The sequence below is a fragment of the Musca autumnalis genome, unplaced genomic scaffold, assembly GCF_047663935.1.
Source record: "Musca autumnalis isolate F117 unplaced genomic scaffold, ASM4766393v1 scaffold_1, whole genome shotgun sequence".
Classification (NCBI taxonomy): Eukaryota; Metazoa; Arthropoda; class Insecta; order Diptera; family Muscidae; genus Musca; species Musca autumnalis.
The window spans coordinates 125,915,486-125,936,415 of record NW_027411644.1 but is presented as its reverse complement, the minus strand read 5'-3'; the positions used below and the strand labels follow the sequence as shown (position 1 = coordinate 125,936,415).

The window sequence follows — 20,930 nt, the reverse complement described above, 5'->3', positions numbered from 1 at the left end:
ATTTGTAAAATTTATGTTATTCAATGACACTATACTAAAAATAAAAAATCTCAAAAATTATTTTTTTATTTTCATTTGCTAATGTATGTGGATGCTTGGGGGGAGGGGCGAAATCAAGGATCTATGCTCTGAATTGTTTTTATAATATTTACTATTTAATTTAATATTTATCCACATACGACCCTCAACTATAAGAAACATTTTTGGAAAATTTTAGTAACCTACGTCCTTCACATTAAGAGCTATGAGTAAAGTTCCACTAATGTGCCCATATTTCGCACTGTGCGTAGGGGGCTGTCGAAGGCTGCTTTATAATCGACAAAAAGGTGGTAGGTGTCGATCTGCATCTCTTGGGTATTCTCCAGCATTTGCCGCAGGGTAAATATCTGGTGAATGGTGGATTGTCCAGGTCTAAAGCCGCATTGGTATGGCCCAATTATTTCGTTGACCATATAGCCCAGTCAAAATAGACATTCGTATGGGGGGAAATATCAAAAATTCCCACAAAGCTGAATTTTGGTGGAGAGCTAGGGTTTACCATTAGAAGCAAGCTCCTAAAAGTCCCCATCGATCCCATGTGTGCAAAAAAAGTTATTCGGGGCAAAAGGTCATTTTTGGAGGCATTATTCAGTTTTTTTTTTCATTTTTCTAATAAACGGTAAGACTTAGCAAAAGCTGGCTAAAGTAAAGTTGCAGATTAAACAATTGTCTACAAGAATGGTCTTTATGATTTTTGAAAAAGGCTTACCATTTTTGTGATGTTGCGATCTAAAGGTGAAATCAAAAATTAGCCGCGTAAGTACATTATGAGGCGAAACGGTTAAAATAACCACATTATGTGTTAGGTATTCCCATAAGCTATCACGCGATATCCACTTTGCAGTAATCGGTTCGGTAGAACCGGGTCTAACCCGCTGTTCGAATAACCGGCGAACCTGATCAGCCGCTCATGAAAATTATACCTACACTACTTTTTGACAAAATTTAAAAAACATCGGAGTGTTTTCGTTGGGGTCGTTCCCCTTGGGGTTTCGATTACACAGGTGAGTTAAATGGGAAATGTTTGCATAAAATGACTCTAACATGGAATAACTCTACTAAACACGCTCCGATTTTGTTGGAAATTTTTTTAAAGATAGGTATAATTTCGCTCTTCAATGAAACATATATTTTTTGGGGGAACAGACCCGGTTACTTCGGTTATTTTAGCCGGTTCCTCTGAATATATGCATATTTTCCTTATACGTGCATAAAACTTATGTGTTTTTAGAACAGTTGTCTGTCAAGAATGGTTCGTTCTAGAAAAAAATTATGAAGACGAAACTTGCAGATGATTTTTCTGTCTACAATACTTACTTTAGTCACTTTTTGATTAGATCAACCGTTTTCAACAAATAAATCAGAAAACCTAAAAAACCCCTAACATTTCATCTTTGACCCCGAATAACTTTTTTGCACACATGGGATCGATGGGCACTTTTAGGGCGTTGCTTCTAATGGCAACACCTAGCTCTCCAACAAAATTTAGCCTTTTGGGAATTTTTGCTATTTCGATGTCTATTTTGACTGGGCCAATAGGCTTAAGTCGTTCGCACAATATCCCAGACACTATCTTGTAGGAAATAGAGAGAAGACTTATGCCCCTATAGTTAGAGCATTCAGTCTTATCTCCTTTCTTGTGGACAGGGCACAGAATGCTCAGCTTTCAATCGTCGGGTGCTCGTTCTTCCATCGGCTACTGCTGCCTTATTATTCTTCAGCCGGTTTATTGCTGTCTTTGCCTCATGGTATACATTCAACACCATCTTCTGGGATTGGATCTGTGGCGAAGATGTCTTCGCTACTATTGGATACCAACAGTTTGGAAAATTGTTCCTTCCATATCCTGAGCACACTATCTGTATCAGTTACCGCATTAACTTGGTGGTCTCTACAGAAGGATGTACATGTACCAAAGCCATCATTTGATGTTTCACTCTTTGGTAGAACTTTCGGACTTCATTCTGGCTCCTGTACATCTCGATTTTTTCACACTCCCGCCTTTCCATTTCTCTATTTTTCCTCCGAAAAAGACGTTTCTCTTCTCTCCTTTTGTCCTATCTGTTCGCGATTTATTTGCAATGTTTAGACGGGTACGTACCTTTGCTGCAACAAGGTAATGGTCCGAATCTATGCTTGCTCCTCGGAACGTACATCGTACATCTAACACGCTCGATGAATGTCTTTCATCTATCTCAACATTATCAATTTGATTACTTGTTCTTTGATCTGGAGACAGCCCTTATGAATATCGAGATGCTTAAATCTGGTACTACTAACTACCACGTTTTTACAGCTGCAAAGTCTATCAGATTCATACCGTTGTCTGATATTATTTTATCTATTTATTTTATTTAGCCTGGCACAGCTCATACAGCGACTACAAAGCTTCAGCAATCGCTGCCTAAGACGCTTGCTAAGAATTTACTGGCCCAAAACAATACCAAACAACAGGCTATGGGAGCTAACGAGTCAAACGCCAATCTATATAAATATAATGGAACGGAAATGGAAGTGGATATGGCATACACTGCGGAAGGTTGCTGGTGATATAACAAGACAAGCCATTGAATGGAATCCACAGGGAAATCGGAGAAGATGACGACCAGCACACACCTGGAGGCGACAAATTGAAAAAGATGTTGAAAGAAGCGGTGTTACATGAAGTGAAATAAAATTATTAGCATTAGATAGAAATAGATTTCATAATTTTGTTCTGGCCCTATGCTCCTTATAGGAGTTTAAAGGAATAAATATAAGCCTAGCACAATGAGAATAACAAAATTCTTATAGATTAGTGCTAGTGGTATAATTTTCTAATTACCGGAAAGTTTGTTTAACTGTAAAGACTGAATTTCCCGACTGTTGGGCCAAAGATATTATCCTTTCCAATTTTGGCATTCAAATCGCCTAGAACAATTTTAGTGTCATGGGCAGGGCAACGGTCATATGTTTCTTCTAAAACATATCTCGTAAAATATATCTTTGGTCTGTTCGTCCTTGTCTTCAGTGGGAGCATGAGCGCAAATAAAGCTGAGGTTGAAGAATTTTGCTTTTATTTGGATTGTGGCGAATCTTTCATTTTCTGGGGTGAAGCTGGAGACCAGATGTTTTAATCTCCGACCAACTACAAACTCAAACAAACTCATGCTTTTTGTCATGGCAGCTATAATACAGTGCGTCACCTTAAGGTGTTGTTGTGGCGTCTTTCCCAATCCATCGTATTTCATGTATGGCAGTAATGTCGGGCTTGTACTTTTCAAGTACATCTTCCAATGCGTAGACTGCACCTTCTCTATAAAGAGTGTTGTCATTCCAGACGCAGATTCGCAGATCATGGTCCTTACAACGTTTGCGGGGTTCGTTAACTTTAGAGGGGGTTGTAAGTAAGAAAGGTGCTTTTTCTAGGTGAGGATTATTAACCCGACGTCCACACCCAAGTTTTTAACGTTCTTATGGGTGAACGAGCGGCACATGTTAGCTCACAACCTTTAAGGGGTGTTAAAGGTAGCTCCCCAGGTGACACCAAGGGGAGGTCAGTGTCCCCTTGAGATGAAAGAGGGACCAAGATAAATCCTGGGCTTTGCCATGTTAAAGCCGGTCAGGACCGTTCCTTGGTATCTTTCATCCCCTACGTCAAGAAGAAGTCGTAGAAAAACTATATGTTGCTAACTCAGAGGAAGAACTTTTTGAGTTATGCTATTCCTTGAGTAAATGAGCGATATAATAAACTTAAAAACACTCATATTTTGACACAAAATATGAAAAAAAAAACAAAATTTTAACTTTGACCTTGAATTCCACTGAATGTAATCATTTATCGAAAAGCTGATTGTGTTATGTGTCGAACAAAAAAAATTATGAGCATATGTCTATCCGTTCAAAAGTTATCCAGTTTTGACTAGGAAAAACAGGATTCAGAACTACTGTGCGTCGTATGAACCATCTGCTACATCTGCTATACAAAGACATCAGTAGTGGGATTCTCTATTGCATTTTTTGGTTACCGACAAAATTCGGTCAAATTAAAACTGAAAATTATGAATGAAAAGTTAAAATAAAAGTTGACATCACGGTTACTATCGGTAGAACTTATTGGTCGCTAACTTACCGAATAATATCGTTAATTACCGAAATTATACGCATTTTAATTTTAACGATTTTTGTCGATAACCAAAAAATGCCCAAAAATACCTAGCACATATAAGAGAGTTGTATAAGCATAACCATTCGCGAAAACCGTTAATACTTACAATGTTTTTATTATTGTGGTATATGTATGTATTTTTGTCGATTTCGAGCAAAGTCGTTATCACATATCAAACTTGCTCCATGTTCTGATCCAACACCTATGTCAAAATCAATATAACCTCGTACATTTTTTGTATACCTGGAAAAGTTGTCATAATTTCAGGCATCCTAGTTGAGTTATATAGACAGACCATTGTCCATTCATTATAGAAAACGAGTTCCATCTCGAAAACATTTTTTAACATTATATGTAAATATTGTTTTTGATCCTTGTTTAGAGTTTGGGTTCGGGAATTCGCGGGATTACGGGTATATGTGTTTTCACATATAAGATATATTATATAGAATAGCTATAATTCGTGCCCCGATAATTTGTAATTCTCGATAATTAGTAACAACAAACTGCGGGTACATTGCAAAAATCGTATAAAGTATATATATATTGTTCCTTCCGTCCTTCGAACGGTAACAAGAACGTCGCATATCGTTGACCTAAAAAAAAAATAGAATCGGACAGCACTCGTTGATATGAAGGAAGTATTTGCGAGAATGGTTGTGGGCAACAGACGTTTTATATAACCTTTACGTTTTATATAATCAGGAAGAATTGATTTCTGACCGCTTACATATAGATATATAGAACAGCTGATTTATTGGTACTTTCAAGATTTTGGCGCAACGTCGTTTAAGATGTTTGCTATTGTTATTTTACCCTTGTTATTGTTGCAAAGACATAACTAATGATACAACTATAAATATAAGGAGTATGAAATACTCCTCTGTCAGGTCTATGGCCCACGAATTCGATTTCCCATAGTCCCGGGAATTGCCGGGAATGAGAAATTTTCATTCCTGATTTCCCGGGAATGAAACAAGTCGGAATTCCCAAACTCTATTCTTGTTTCACTACGCAGATCAATTCAATATTTATAGATAACATCTTACTTATAAAAAAGTAGAACAGTTTATTTGCTGGGCAGTGTCGACAGTTTGTACACATTTTGTGATATCTTAAACAATCATTTTATATTACATTAATCCTATTTTATATTTATTTTAAATTTTATCCTTTCAAGAAGATATACGTGCATGCGAAACTGTATTTGCTTACTTATATGTATGTGTATATGATGTAGAAGCTTTTGCTTTTTTAATTTATGTTATTTTATTAAATTGTTTCTTTTTTGATACGCACACCCAAACACCCAAATAAGACATAAATCTCGCATGGAATTAGTACGGGTGTCGGCTGCTGTGATGGGTATCGAATTTTCGTATGCTGCTGAAACCGCTTTTGTTTCCCCAACCCTTTTAAAGATAGGGGTTGAACATCAACACATGACATTAGTATGGGCATTATCCCCGCTGGTTGGATTCTTCCTAACACCAATTTTGGGTTCCATGAGCGACAGATGCAAATTAAATATGGGACGTAGAAGACCTTTTATTATACTGCTGTCAATCGGAGTTTTTTTGGGTAAGGTAATCCGTTTAAATCAATAAATTTAATTAAATGAAACACATGTGTATTTGAAGGTCTTTTGTTGGTCCCCAACGGTGAGGATTTAGGTTATGCGTTTGGAGATGTTGATCCACATATTCAAATATCGGCAATGAACTTAACTTCGAATGGAACGCACAATAACATAAATTATTCGGCACATAGAGCAACAGCTTCGAAAACGCAGGCCAATGCAGTACAGAAAACCTCTCACCCATGGGGGATATTTTTCACTGTTCTTGGTACAGTGTTGTTGGATTTCGATGCAGATGCTTGCCAAAGTCCTTCCAGGGCATATCTTTTGGACGTATGCGTGCCAGGTATGTATCCCTTGTTCTTTACATGGTACAACAACTTACAAGGTAGTGTAAATACGAAAACTATGGTATATAGGTAGGGCCGAACTTTTTACACCCTCCACCAACGAATTGTGCTAAATAAAATGGATCAGACAGTTTCCTACGTAAAATTGGAAGGTACAATGACATGATGCATATACTAAAATATGGACCTATGTTGATCATTTTCTGCGTAGTGGGTTTCTACCAATTGAGAATCAAAAATAATAAATAACTGCAATTTCGGTTAGAAAATTTACCAAAAGCTCTCGAAGTAAATAATATCGGACGGTACTGTTATATGAGGGACATAGCAAAGGTCAAATCATAACCAATTCAATTGAAAAATGTGGATAAAACCTTTAAATTACCTTAAAGCGTGTGGTACCCTTTAATGGTGATTAAAGGGTCGGAGTCGAGCAATTTTGCTGGAGTCGGTGTCGAGACAAACCCTGGTCTAAAAAAAATGTCATTCGTTTCTCGGAGATATTGTGACTTCTATATTAATTCCAAAAGACGGACACACGGAAATAATTTAATCCATTTGAATTGTATGCTCAATTTAAATTGGGGTCTCACCTTTACACATTTTTACTTAATTGACTGACTGACTTGTCCAAATCTTTACATCATGCTTATTTCAAAGTCACGAAAATTAAAGAAATTTGCCATTTCATGATATACAGTGAGCCTCAATATAAACTTCACACCTCTCAACCATTTTTTAATTGCATTATGTCACCGACACACTGAAGGCGAAACCCAAATTTAGTGGGGAAAAGTAATAACTCCAAAACTAATTGATGTATACGGCTTTAATTTGGTATAGATGTTACCTACATGTATGTATATGGTAATATTCAAAAAAGTTTTTCAATCGTTGAAGTTGAGGTTCACCATTTAATAAGTCGCGAACTGTTAATATATTTTATAAAATATGAATATATTTACATATATTAATTGAAGTGTTTTAGCCACGATCTTATAATATGGACCATAACAAATAATTTTCGTGGAAGCTGCGTTGGTGGTAATATAAAAAAATGGGAAAAATGTGTTGAAGTAAACATGTTTTTTTGTGTTCTTTTTTGATTTCTGGCCAAACCACGCAAAATTCGAACCTGTGCTCAAAGAAAGAACTAAACAATACCCATTGGGCAACATGGTTCTAGTATATGACTTTTGGATATATACACAGCATCCCCCTAGAATCGATGCCGACATTTTGAAGTTTTGATTTCAGTGTTTTTCGAATTTTTCTTATAATTAGATGGTGCAACTAGATAATAATCCAAACTAGTTTATAGGATTGTAGAACCCGCGATTCCACGTCGTTCGATGTATATCTCATGAGTGTGCTCCGTACAGCTTCCTAGCAGTAGGAGTCCAAAGGCGAAAATTTGGTGCGTAAATTTTCTGAAAAAACCTATTTTTTGGCTTTAAAATTTACAACTGTCGTACAGGTACCCCTGAACCACGCGTGATTTTAGTTTTTTTACGTGCCGGATCTAATGAGCTCTTCCGCTGTCGAATCCATCCACTAAAACACCGGATATAGATACCTTGAAAGTAGGAAAATCTGCAAAAATATATTTTGACAGATCCGCGAATTGAACCGCGATTTTCTTTGATTATTTTTGCAAAAATGTAATCCTTTATACGCGATTATAATATTTGCCAAAAAGGTGTGTCACAAATTACAAAGATTCAGGAGTAGTAATATCCCTATTTATCCCAAAATAGAATGCGGTGGCACATCCGCAGTTCTTGACGAATATGTCTAAAATAATTTATATTGACGTATTTTTAATAGGGGGCCATTGAAATCGGATGCACCTTATAATCATATGCACATCGCGTAATTTTTGCCCACTTGAAGGTTTTTTGAATAGTAAGATGCAACTGATGGCACACTTTGGCCGCTGAATGAAACAGGGGAAAATCCATGCATATTGATAGACATGGACTCCCTGTATCCGAAAAGCGCATGCACCTCAATCGATTTAAACCAATTCGCGAATTATACGGTTTTTTTCTTTGATTGTAATTTCAATATTACTCTCTACTGCTTATTACTCTCTATTGCTTATCACAGAAAGCAAATATACTTTCACGATGACTAATTACTTTTCTCGTAGAAGTTTAAGCAAAATACTTCAGGATTTGGATCGAAATTTAGCGAAATAATAGAATAACTCCCAACATTTATTTTTCAAATTTTTCGTATTTAACCAAAAATATATTTTTGAAATAATTTCCAACAATAAGTTTCCGTTCTTTGTTGTTGCTGTAATATGCAAGTTATAAACGCGATCTTTATAATTTTGGTCTCACATTTTTCTACGCGTTGTCTAGATTCTGTACCTGTTTTTAAATTATTTTTTTAGAGATTTTTTGGACTCTGATTTAGAATAAATAAAATTTATTCCAAGATTTCTTCAATATTTTTTGATTTTCCGCGAAAATAAAAATAAATTTAGCAACTATTTTAGCATCTACGGATAGATATCAAATGCTGCTAACGATTCATATATACATGTTCTTATTACAACACAATAGGAATTTTTAAATATTTTTTCTTTACAAGAGAGTAAAACCACATATAACTTTTGAGTGCAGCATCCAATTTTGTGAACGCGAACAGATTTGAAACCACTATTTTTTTCGTAACCCATGTACCAAAAATGGCGGATGTGCTCGCCAAAAAAGTTTTTAATTTTTTTCTATGTAATTGTAAAGGAAATTTGAAATTTAACATATGTATTATTACACTGAATATGGCGAATATTGCTTACCGTTACAGAATATTGTCCTCATAACGGTACCTCCACATATAAGATATTTTGTGTATTTAGACCATATTTCATTGTCAATTTTGCTGCAATTTGGTATTTAGGGTCTTCAGGGGTAGAAATAATTATTTCCAAACATGGGGCATATAGGTCCACGTTTTGGTCTAGCCCCCAGACTTTTGGTATTTTGAAGACATTCGTCACATTTTCCAACCAAATTGGTTGTACTTTGGTATATCAGGTATTTGGCATTTTGGTATCTAAGTACACACGAAACCTCCGTACCAAAAATGTTCGACGTAGATCCACGTTTTGGTATAGTGTCCATTAGGGTCATAAATTTTTTGCAATTTTTGCAAATATCAAAAATACCACCGCATAGCCGTGTAGAGCATGGAAAACTTTTATGAAATACGGTGTCAATTTTTCTCTATCGCGAAAAAAGTTTCAGCACCAAATGCATTGAAGTTCAATAATGCATTTTTTAATTTTATCTGTGATAACAACATATTTGCTTTTCATTAATATTTTTATTTTTTTGTAATCTAATTTAAAATCATTATCAAACCGTTCTGGACCAATTTGTTCTCAAATCGCGCCATTTCGGAGCATATTAGGAACTTTTGACACTATTGCAATTTTTTTTTTCTTTATAAACTTGTGAATTTTGTGTTTATATTTTTTGTACCTATCGGACAAGAGAATATGGGGTCATTTGCAACGAATTCGCGAAAGTTACAGGCTGTTTTTGCTGAATTTGCCTGTGAGAATCGTATTTGTTTTCTATAATTTTTTGTAGACAAAGCAAATTTAAATGTTTAAATAGAAAAAATATGAAAAGGGCTTTAGTAATAGCAGTCAGTGCGGAAACTTTTTCCACCGAATCGACCTTAGAAACGCGTTTTCATTATTAGGACAAAATTCCCCACATGGTACTGGTCGTGCAAATATTCATTATATATATTCTTAGTTTTATATATTCTTGATCAGGATAAAATTCTAAGACGATCTGGGCATGTCCGTCTGTTGTAATCACTCTAGCGTCCGCAATAATTGAGATAGAGCGCTAAAATTTTGCAAACGAGTGTCTTTTTTGCATAGGCAGGTCAAGTTCGAAGATGGGCTATATCAGTCCTCGTTTTGGTATAGCCCCCATGACTCTATTTCAAGTACCTTGAAGTTTTTTTTGTACTTTTTCTTATTAATTTTGTTTATTATTATTTTTTATTTATTTATTTTTAATCCTAGGTGGATTTTTTTCAATATGTTTAATCTTAGGTGGGGCCATATAAAATCAAGGGTGATTTTATAGACAATTTCTAAAAGAAAGTGTGCTTCTACATAGGGCTATAACTAATAAAATACAAGACAAGTACCGTGTGGGGAATTTTGACCTGATAACGCAAACGAGTTTCTAAAATCGAATCGGTAAAAAAGTTTCCGCACTGACTGCTATTACTAAAGCCCTTTTCATATTTTTTCTATTTAAAAATTTAAATTTGCTTTGTCTGAAAAAAAAATATAGAAACAAACACGATTCTCACAGTCAAATTCAACAAAAACAGCCTGTAACTTTCGCGAATTCGTTGAAAATGACCCCATATTCTCTTGTCCGATAGGTACAAAAAATATAAACATAAAATTCACGAGTTTATAAATAAAAAACAAAAATTGCAATAGTGTCAAAAGTTCCTAATATGCTCCGAAGTGGCGCGATTTGAGAACAAATTGGTCCAGAACGGTTTGATAATGATTTTAAATTAGATTACAAAAAAATACAAATTTTAATGAAAAGCAAATATGTTGTTATAACAGATAAAATTAAAAAATGCATTATTGAACTTCAATGCATTTGGTGCGGAAACTTTTTTCGCGATAGAGAAAAAATGACACCGTATTTCATAATAGTTTTCCATGCTCTACACGGCTATATGGTGGTATTTTTTGGTTATAGCCCTAGTGCCCATATAAATGTAATATATATATATATAATGAATATTTGCACGACCAGTACCGTGTGGGGAATTTTGACCTGATAACGCAAACGAGTTTCTAAAATCGAATCGGTAAAAAAGTTTCCGCACTGACTGCTATTACTAAAGCCCTTTTCATATTTTTTCTATTTAAAAATTTAAATTTGCTTTGTCTGAAAAAAAAATATAGAAACAAACACGATTCTCACAGTCAAATTCAACAAAAACAGCCTGTAACTTTCGCGAATTCGTTGAAAATGACCCCATATTCTCTTGTCCGATAGGTACAAAAAATATAAACATAAAATTCACGAGTTTATAAAGAAAAAACAAAAATTGCAATAGTGTCAAAAGTTCCTAATATGCTCCGAAGTGGCGCGATTTGAGAACAAATTGGTCCAGAACGGTTTGATAATGATTTTAAATTAGATTACAAAAAAATAAAAATTTTAATGAAAAGCAAATATGTTGTTATAACAGATAAAATTAAAAAATGCATTATTGAACTTCAATGCATTTGGTGCGGAAACTTTTTTCGCGATAGAGAAAAAATGACACCGTATTTCATAATAGTTTTCCATGCTCTACACGGCTATATGGTGGTATTTTTTGGTTATAGCCCTAGTGCCCATATAAATGTATCTCCCGATTTCCAGTATTAAGAATGTTATAGCAACATTTTCCATCGGGAATGGCTGTAAATTTGTTTTCCGGGTTTTTAAATAGACCAAACACCTACACACCAAAAATTATTCGCTTAGATTCACGTTCCCTGCAAACATTTTCTGTCGCCTGCTTAACGGAAATATCACTTACAAGCTATTGTGGTGTCTGCTGTGACAGTCGCATTTTTATCCAAAAAAATAAAAATGACTAAAGAAACTGTTCCACTTTTGCGGTCCTTACTGGCTTGAGCTTGCTTCCGTCACAGCTAGAAGTTTAAAAGCGATAAAATTGGCATTGACAAAAAAATTATTTATTTTATTTTTTATTGTTTTATTATTACACCACCCTGTGGAAAGGTATTATGTATTAGTGCATTTGTATGTAACATGTCTGTTTATGTCCCCATAAACAACACAAACAATCCCAGTATTGGATTCCCTACTAAAAGTGCAACATCCCTAAAATTCTGTCATTACCAATAAATACCCAAATACTTTCATACATTTTGATGTTTGTTTGTTGTTCAACAAAACAATTCGCCGCAAAGTCGATTCATCTTACATAGGCAATTTCCGTCAATTTTTTGTAACACTCATCCTCTTTACAAGTCAACCTTTCAACTGGTAAGACGTTCCAGAAAATAAAGCAAGAATTCATCAAATCAATCCTGACTTGGTTTTACTCCTACTTTGGTCACTCTATTGGAAGCTATTTTTTCTCCACATATCTTGGAGATAAGTGTTCATAAACAAGCAAATTATAATTGCTGTTTGTCTCCAGAAGTGTTCCATTTCTTCCCCCATTCGCTTGTCCCTGCAAAACAACGCGTTAATTTTGGTCCAGTTCGAGCCTGATATACACGGCGACATACATACAAGGGGAACACTCTCCGAGATTTAAATTCCATAACTCCAGTGCTGAGTACATTTCAAGAAACAGGTTTGTGTTTTGTGAATTTTTGTTTCTGATTTATTCGTCGTAAAACAACCGGAGAATGTTGTAGAGTAAACGTGCGATATAAAGTAAAAAGTGCAATACAATAAGTGGATAAATGCAAGAATTGGTCAGAGTCTCTAATCTATTTGATATTTTCAAGTTGTAAGAAGAAAGTTGTGTGTTTTCCTAAAGCTGCAATATTATATTTTGGATATACCACCGACATCAAGATTTAGTGATTACTCTTTGGTGAGTCCAATTATTTATTTTCTGCTCTCCGCCACAAATAGTACGACATTAAAGTTTTGAGCAAATCCATATTTTTTTTGAAACAAGAACTTAATGCATTGGGTCTAACAAATTATTCCATGCCAGCAAAGATGTTTTTAGATTTCATCGTATGCCAAAATGCATGAATGTTTTTTTTTATTCAGGCAACTCTTTATTAATATACCCTAGTACAAATTCACACATGCCACATATCACATTATCTGCATTATTTTAATTTTGCATTACATTCTTTCATCACCTGAATTCTACCGTATTCCTTTTTCCTACATATTTCCCCTTCCTTAACCTCCCAAACACCTCGGCTATTCTTTCACATTCTCCCATATTCATACTCATATTGTGGTAATATCTTTCTTGATTACCCTTTCATCAACTGTACTCAATATTTTGTTTCAATTTCCACTCGTAGCAACTCTAAAAAAAAGAGAACTTGAAGCACATAATTCAACAAATCTACAATTGACTTGAACACACTGAAATCCTTCCAACAATTTATGAGTGATACATTCTTTCTCTCTCCGTGTATACAGCGGTCTGGGGTTCTGAGTAGGTTACACATACAATACTCTCTCTATTGAGCTTTCTTATTCGGTATGTTTTTTCTAAACCTTAACCCACGAAGGGCTGAGCTTTAAACAACATACATCGCCAAAATATTTGCAAAGTGTTTTAACTCTACAGATTCCTTTATCAACTTTTTTCCCCAATCCAAATACCAGGAACTAAGAAAAATATCTGTATGCTGTATAATTTGGTTGGGAAAATTCTGAGAAACGCACTTTTCACACCACAATTTCAAAGTCTTGGAAAATAATTAATTTTTTCAAAATTACTAAATTAATGCTAAATTTTAATCCACCCGGAATAGTGAAGAGTTCTAAGCAAACTTTGTCGATCTATTATACCAAAAACATTCGGTCAAGTGAATGCCGGCTGGTCCCTTTTGGAACAAGTAGACATTAAAGGGTTAAAATAGAGAGGCGCTCTGGTGATTTTTTTTTTTTTATTTTGCTTTGAAACTCTCTTGCATACTAGCTCCCGTGCTCACTATTTCCAGTCTCCAATTAATTGAAACATATTAAAATAAACTCCCAATACGCGGTCATTGCCCCCAATTTAAGAAACAGCTGACTAGTGACGTCATCTACCAACGTACAAGATCCATTGTATGTGTCGTTTTCATCATCTCTGCAATAAACGAGAATAGAACTCCTATCAGCAACGTTTACATAGATTGACTTGTATCTGGCATTTTATATGTTCTGATGAAAGTATCTAATCGCCGGAAATAACTCTCTTGTATCTTAACGCTGATTTCTCTTTGAAAATCATCTGAAATACAAAAATATAAATTCGCAATCTTGTATATTCATACCTTTTTCGGTTCCTAAAGAATATCTTAAATTAAGGTCTGTCAATCTGGGATAGAGGAAAATTCAAATTTCGCTTATAAGGGTGCTTTTTCTTTTGAACATTCTTTGGTAAATATATCTTAAACTGTTATTCCGATTAAAAATCGTTCTCAGTCGATCTTCCCAGTCATCAAGGATTCGATATACAATAGCACGTTAGATACATATTCCGTAGATTGTCTTTTCAATCACCGATTTCTTCCAACTTACTTTAACGATTCCCATGTCTTTAGAAAAGTTTATTCGTCTGTCCGACAGACTCGTCGAATTTGAGGCCAACCTCAACGACAAACAAACCCAGTTGTCTTCATCCTATGTTATAGAAGCTCATAAAGAAGAGCTGAAGGAACTGTGGTCCCGACTGAAACCAGCCTACGAGCAATGCCTTCCCGATATAGAGCAGGAGGAAGGAGCTGATGACGCAGAAGAGGAAGGAGACTCCCCTAAGCACGATGGTAGCCAAATTGCCTCAGAAATGGAAACTATTAAGTCCAAATTTCGAAGCGCATTTGCAACCTAATGTCGTTGCTTTGCCCATTTAGGCGAAGCTCTCCATAGTTTAGCTACCCCTATCGTTAGTTCCACACCTATCCAGAAAGAGGGTTTCAAACTTCCTCCATGCGATATTCCCCTTTTCAGTGGCGACTATCCTTCAAGGCCCACATTTAGGGACATGTTTACGGCAGTCTGCATAAAAAACTCCCGATTGAGCTCTGTAGAGAAGTTGTTCCACCTCAATCAGAAAACCAAGGGAGAACCGAATGATATTGTGAAAAAATTTCCTCTCACAAATGAAAATTTTAGCATTGCTTGGAAAAGTCTAAGTTCACGTTACGAGAATCGGCGAGTTCTCGTAAACATACAATTAAAAAACTTGTTCGGTCTTCCCTACATCCAAACCGAATGTGCCACCTCCCTTAAGAACATCCAAAGGGATATCAACGCCTGTATATCCCTCTTAAAGTCCTATGAGATCGATGTCAACAGCTGGGATCCGATCTTCATTAATGTCTGCTCCAATCGTCTTCCAGAGTCAACACTGACCTTATAGGAACAGACATTGGAAGACAAAAGCGAAATTCCCAAATGGTCTGAGCTCGATTCCTTCTTGACTAACCGACATCGGACCTTGGAGTCGGTTATAGAAATTCGTCGCAAGACCGCTAGTTCTCCTAATTCCTCTAATAAAACGTCAAACAGCAACAATAATGCAAGAAACATTCGGACTTTTTAAAATAGTGTCACCGGATCGAAGTGTGGGTTATGTTTCAACGAAGTCCACGTCATTCGAAAATGTCCGAAATTCAGTGAGATGAATGCGGAACAAAGATTGAAGGAAATCAAGAAATGCAGTTTGTGTATCAACTGTCTCTCCAAAGCTCATACAGTCAAGAATTGTACGAGCAAATTTTCTTGTTACACTTGTGGCAAAAAACACCACACCTTACTTCATCGAGATTCAAATACACATTCAAGTTCTGGCCAAACCCCACATTCGGTCAACCAAACTTCCCCCAAACCCTCGATACAGTCCACAACAACTGGGAAAACGGTCCAAACTTGTTTTTCAAGCCAACCCAATGGCGTGTTACTAGGTACTGCCCTCGTCAAAATATGTCACAATGGTTTGCAATATTCCGCTAGAGCTTTAATTGACTCGGGGTCCCAAGGGACCTTTATTTCAGAGAAATTTTCCCACCAACTTCGACTACCATTTACGAAAACTTGTGCACGTGTCTGTGGTTTGAACAACACCATCTCCGCAGCTGTTCAAAAGGAGTGTAGATTTACACTTTGCTCCACAGCCAATGACAAATTTGAACATCCAGCTTCAGCTTTAGTGGTCCCACAGTTGTCGGGGAGTTTACCTTCCAGGACAGTGGACCCAAAATCTCTCCAGGGTATTCAAAATATTCCTCTAGCTGACCCTCGGTTTTACCTTTGCTCCAAAATCGATCTCCTTATAGGTGGCGACTTAATTCCATCCATAATGTTATCTGGAGTTAAGCAAAATCTATGTGGATCCTTAATGGCACAGGAAACTGTATTTGGATGGATCCTCACCGGACCCATTCCTTCCGAATCCATTTCCGCATTCCCTACAGTAGTCTCGTATGTCAGTGAAATATCTTTTGACAAGCATATTTCATGTTTCTGGGAGATAGAAGACCTCCCGACGAAGAAATTTACGTCTCCATCTGACCAATTCTGCGAACATTTGTTCAAAACCACCACACAAAAAGCAGAAGATGGAAGATATATTGTTCGCCTTCCATTTAAAGACAACTTTTCCGACCTAGGTCACTCACGAAAAAGTGCAATTGCACAGTTTCTAAGAAACGAGGACAGGCTCCTTCGAACACCTGAGTTCAAAGAAGAATATGACAGGGTTCTTGAGGAGTACATATCTTTAAATCACATGTCCGAGGTTACATCCCCTACCGATTCCGAACATCCAAGGTATTATTACTTACCACACCATGCTGTGGTAAAGCCAGAAAGCACGACCACGAAAGTTCGGGTTGTCTTTAATGCATCCTCTCCTACTTCGTCCCATATAAGTCTTAACGACGTACTACATGCAGGACCCACACTGCAGCAAGATTTGGTGGCCTTAATCCTTAACTGGAGATTTTTCCGTTTCGTCTATAATGGCGATATAACGAAAATGTATAGGCAAATCCTAGTAGACCGAGAGCACACTAAATTTCAGCGCATCCTCTATCGTAGTCATCCGAACGAATGTATAAAGGATTTTGAACTCAAAACGGTTACGTTTGGGGTGAGCTGTGCCCCATTTTTAGCCATCCGCACCTTGCTGCAATTAGCCGATGACGTAGAAACTACATACCCCTTAGCATCCGAAATCCTACGTAACTCTATGTACGTGGACGACGCACTAGTGGGTGCCCATTCCATTTCAGAAGCCACTGAGTCACGGGAACAGCTAACAAAAGCCTTAGGCTCAGCAGGTTTTAGCATGAGAAAGTGGACCTCAAACTCCCGTGAAATTTTAAGTAACATTCCCCCAGATCAACTTTTAAATGAACATTTCCTACAGTTTGACGATAAAAGCACGGCGAAAACGCTCGGCATTCGGTGGAATGCGTCATTCTTTCTTCTTCTTTTCTGTCTTGTCCTTTTCCGATCCTCCTAATTATACAAAAAGGGAAATTCTGTCCCAAATCGCCAAACTGTTTGATCCTAAGATAATTTGATGCTAAGATAATTATGCAGCAGATATGGGTAGAGGGCACTAAATGAGACGAACCGGTCTCAGAAGAAGTGCAGTCCAAATGGAAATATTTTCTATCCACATATCCTCTAATAAGTTCCATTAATATTCCTAGATGGTTGCACTATTCTCCAGAATGTGAAGTCCAATTCCACGGATTCTGCGATGCATCCGAAAAAGCATACGCTGCCTCCATTTATGTCCGTGTAAAAACAGGAAATTCAGTATTCACACAACTAGTGTGCTCCAAGACGAAAGTGGCTCCAATAAAAACGCTCTCCATTCCACGCCTGGAACTGTGTGGGGCAACGTTACTGAGCGAAATGATAGACCACTATGTCCCCCAACTAAAAGTTCCTAATGCATCTTTATTTTGCTGGACTGATTCCATGATTGTCCTTTCGTGGCTTTCTAAACCCCCGTGTTTCTGGTCGACCTTCGTAGCTTATAGGGTGTCAAAAATCACACAAGTAATTAATCCATCCCACTGGTTCCATGTCAGGTCAGAGTCGAATCCTGCAGATTTGGCTAGTCGCGGTGTTACTCCCCAATATCTCATGGAATGTTCTCTGTGGTGGCAAGGGCCCCCATGGCTTCAAAGAGACGAGGCATATTGGCCTACTTTGGAAACCATACCACAAAACTATATCGAATTGGAAAGGAAATCGGTGAAGGTGTTTTTCTCCTACTTCGATAACTTCGAAGATGTCCTGGAAAGGTTTTCCTCTCTTCCACGTGCCACTCGGGTACTAGCGTACGTGTATCGTTTCTTCTTCCGTACCCATCCTAAATTCCGTCAAAACTTTCAACTTAAGCCCTTAGCTATATCGCAATCAGAAATCCCTCTGGTTCAAAACAAGATAATCGTTATGGTCCAAAAAGCACACTATCCGGAAGAGTATTTGGCTTTATCTGTCAAGAAGCAAATTCCAACATCCAGTTCAATTTTAAGCCTAAACCCATTAATTGATTCCGATGGCATAATGAGGATTTGTGGTAGGCTAGTATCGTCCCCAGCCTTGTCCTACAACGAGAGACATCCGATTATCCTACCTTACAAATGCCAATATTCAAGTTTACTAGTTAAGCTAGTCCATGAAATATCCCTTCATGGCGGAAATCAGCTTGTTCTCCGGCTAGTCCGAATGCAGTATTGGATAATACGAGCCAAAAATCTAATCAAAACAACTATAAATAAGTGTAAACCGTGCGTTATATACAAGCACAAATGCCAATCTCAACTAATGTCAGCATTGCCTCCCGAACGATCTGACATTAGTAGACCATTCACGCATACTGGCATGGATTTTACCGGCCCGTTTGATCTCAAGAGCTATTCTGGCAGGTCATATAAAATTACTAAAGGGTATGTGTGCGTGTTCATTTGTTTTTCCACTAAAGCCATCCAGTTGGAAGCGACATCGGATCTCTCCACAGCTACGTTTATGGAAGCATTTAGCAGATTCGTCTCCAGGAGAGGTTGTCCATTACATCTCCATTCCGATAATGGCACTAACTTCATTGGAGCGTCAAAAGTCCTAACAAAAGATTTTATCCGAAATTCTCAACAGTCCATAGAATGTAATTATGCTCACGAAAATATAAAGTGGCATTTTATTCCACCAGGAGCACCACACATGGGTGGTCTATGGGAAGCTGGCGTTAAAAGTTTCAAATCCCACTTCCGAAAAGTTGCAACGAATGTAAAACATACATTTGAAGAATTTCAGACTCTCCTGTCTAGGATTGAAGCCTGCTTAAATTCCCGCCCTTTATCTCCAATGTCGCAAGAGCCATCCGACTTGGCGGCACTCACTCCAGGCCACTTTCTTATAGGTACTCCAATTTTGGCTCCGATTGACCCAGATATCTAAATAACTACAATTTCCCTTATCAATCGATGGCAGCGTCTCAAAGTAATCCACCACAATTTCTGCGCTCGATGGAAAGTGGAATATCTTAAGGAACTCCATAAGCGCTATAAGAGGAGATATCCAACTGAAAATTTGCATGAAGATACGATGGTTGTCATAAAAGACGAGAACTTGCCTCCAAATTTGTGGCGCTTAGGCAGAATTACTAAAGTGAATCCAGGAACCGACGGTCGTGTTAGAGTTGCAGAGATTCGCACAGAAAGAGGCAATATTACAAGGCCGATAAACAAATTAGTTGTGCTCCCTGTTGACTCATCCACTTCTACTTAGTGCTCTGTAACGCTCTACCAAACATTCTCCACTCTACTATCCTTTAATTTCTTTCTCTTAAGTTTCTTTATCCTTAGCCCAAAACAAAAAAAAAAAAAAAAAATGCGCAACAGCTCCAGGAGAAACTTATCCTATGCCTGCAGGCTATGTAGAAACAAACATCCTCTTAAACAGTGTAAGAGGTTTTTAAACATGAATGTGATTACCAATAAATACCCAAATACTTTCATACATTTTGACGTTTGTTTGTTGTTCAACAAAACAATTCGCCGCAAAGTCGATTCATCTTACATAGGCAATTTCCGTCAATTTTTTGTAACACTCATCCTCTTTACAAGTCAACCTTTCAACTGGTAAGACGTTCCTGAAAATAAAGCAAGAATTCATCAAATCAATCCTGACTTGGTTTTACTCCTACTTTGGCCACGCTATTGGAAGCCATTTTTTTCCATACATCTTGGAGACAAGTGTTCATCAACAAGCAAATTATAATTGCTGTTTGTCTCCAGAAGTGTTCCATTTCTTCCCCCATTCGCTTGTCCCTGCAAAACAACGCGTTCATGTCTAAGGAAAAGAGATAGACCCATAGTTCCTTCTAGGGATATGCAAAGAATCACTTTCTGAGTCGATTTATGCATGTCTGTCCGTCCGTCCGTTCGCAACGTACAGGTCGCATTTATTGTTCGATATGGCTGAAAATTGGGGAAGATAATTTTGTTAGCCTAATGAAGAACGCTATTGCTTTTGGTGAAAATCGGTTCAGATATGGATATAGTTCCCATATATATTTTTGGCCGATTTTTGGTATTTGGTGCACGAAACACGTTATATATGTCCGATCTCAATGAAATATGGAATGTGTGACGGAATTTGGTCTAGAAATAAGTGTGCCAAGTTTTATCGAAATCGGTTCGGACTTGGATATAGCTCCCATATATATTTCCGCCCGATTTAAGGTATTTGATACACCAAGGACGCTATGTATGTATAATTTTGATGAAATTTGGAATGTGTGACGGTGTTTGGTCTAAAAATTTATGTGCCAAATTATATAGTAATCTGTTCACATTTGGATTTAGCTCCCATATATATATTTTACCTATTCACAGTGGTGTAGGGTATCATGTAGTCGGCCCCGCACGACTTTGATCCTTTCTTATTGGTGTAAATATATTTTGTTGCTACTTTACCTACTTAGCTGAACTACTCAGGAATTGTCATCAACATTAATTTTACCATTTTCAAAATCTGATGTCGCCTGGCCCGGGATTAGAATCCGGGTATGCAGAATG

General features: G+C 37.0%; 1 protein-coding gene across 1 annotated transcript in view; it reads left to right on the top strand.

Annotated features, from left to right (window-relative positions):
* The window catches only part of lovit (loss of visual transmission), a 206,105-nt gene that overhangs the window by 78,718 nt on the left and 106,457 nt on the right, over positions 1-20,930 (top strand). Inside the window, exons 2-3 of the mRNA XM_073992423.1 lie at positions 5,505-5,767; positions 5,827-6,111. Of these exons, the coding sequence (XP_073848524.1) occupies positions 5,505-5,767; positions 5,827-6,111 (548 nt within the window). The remainder of the gene's footprint in view (positions 1-5,504; positions 5,768-5,826; positions 6,112-20,930) is intronic.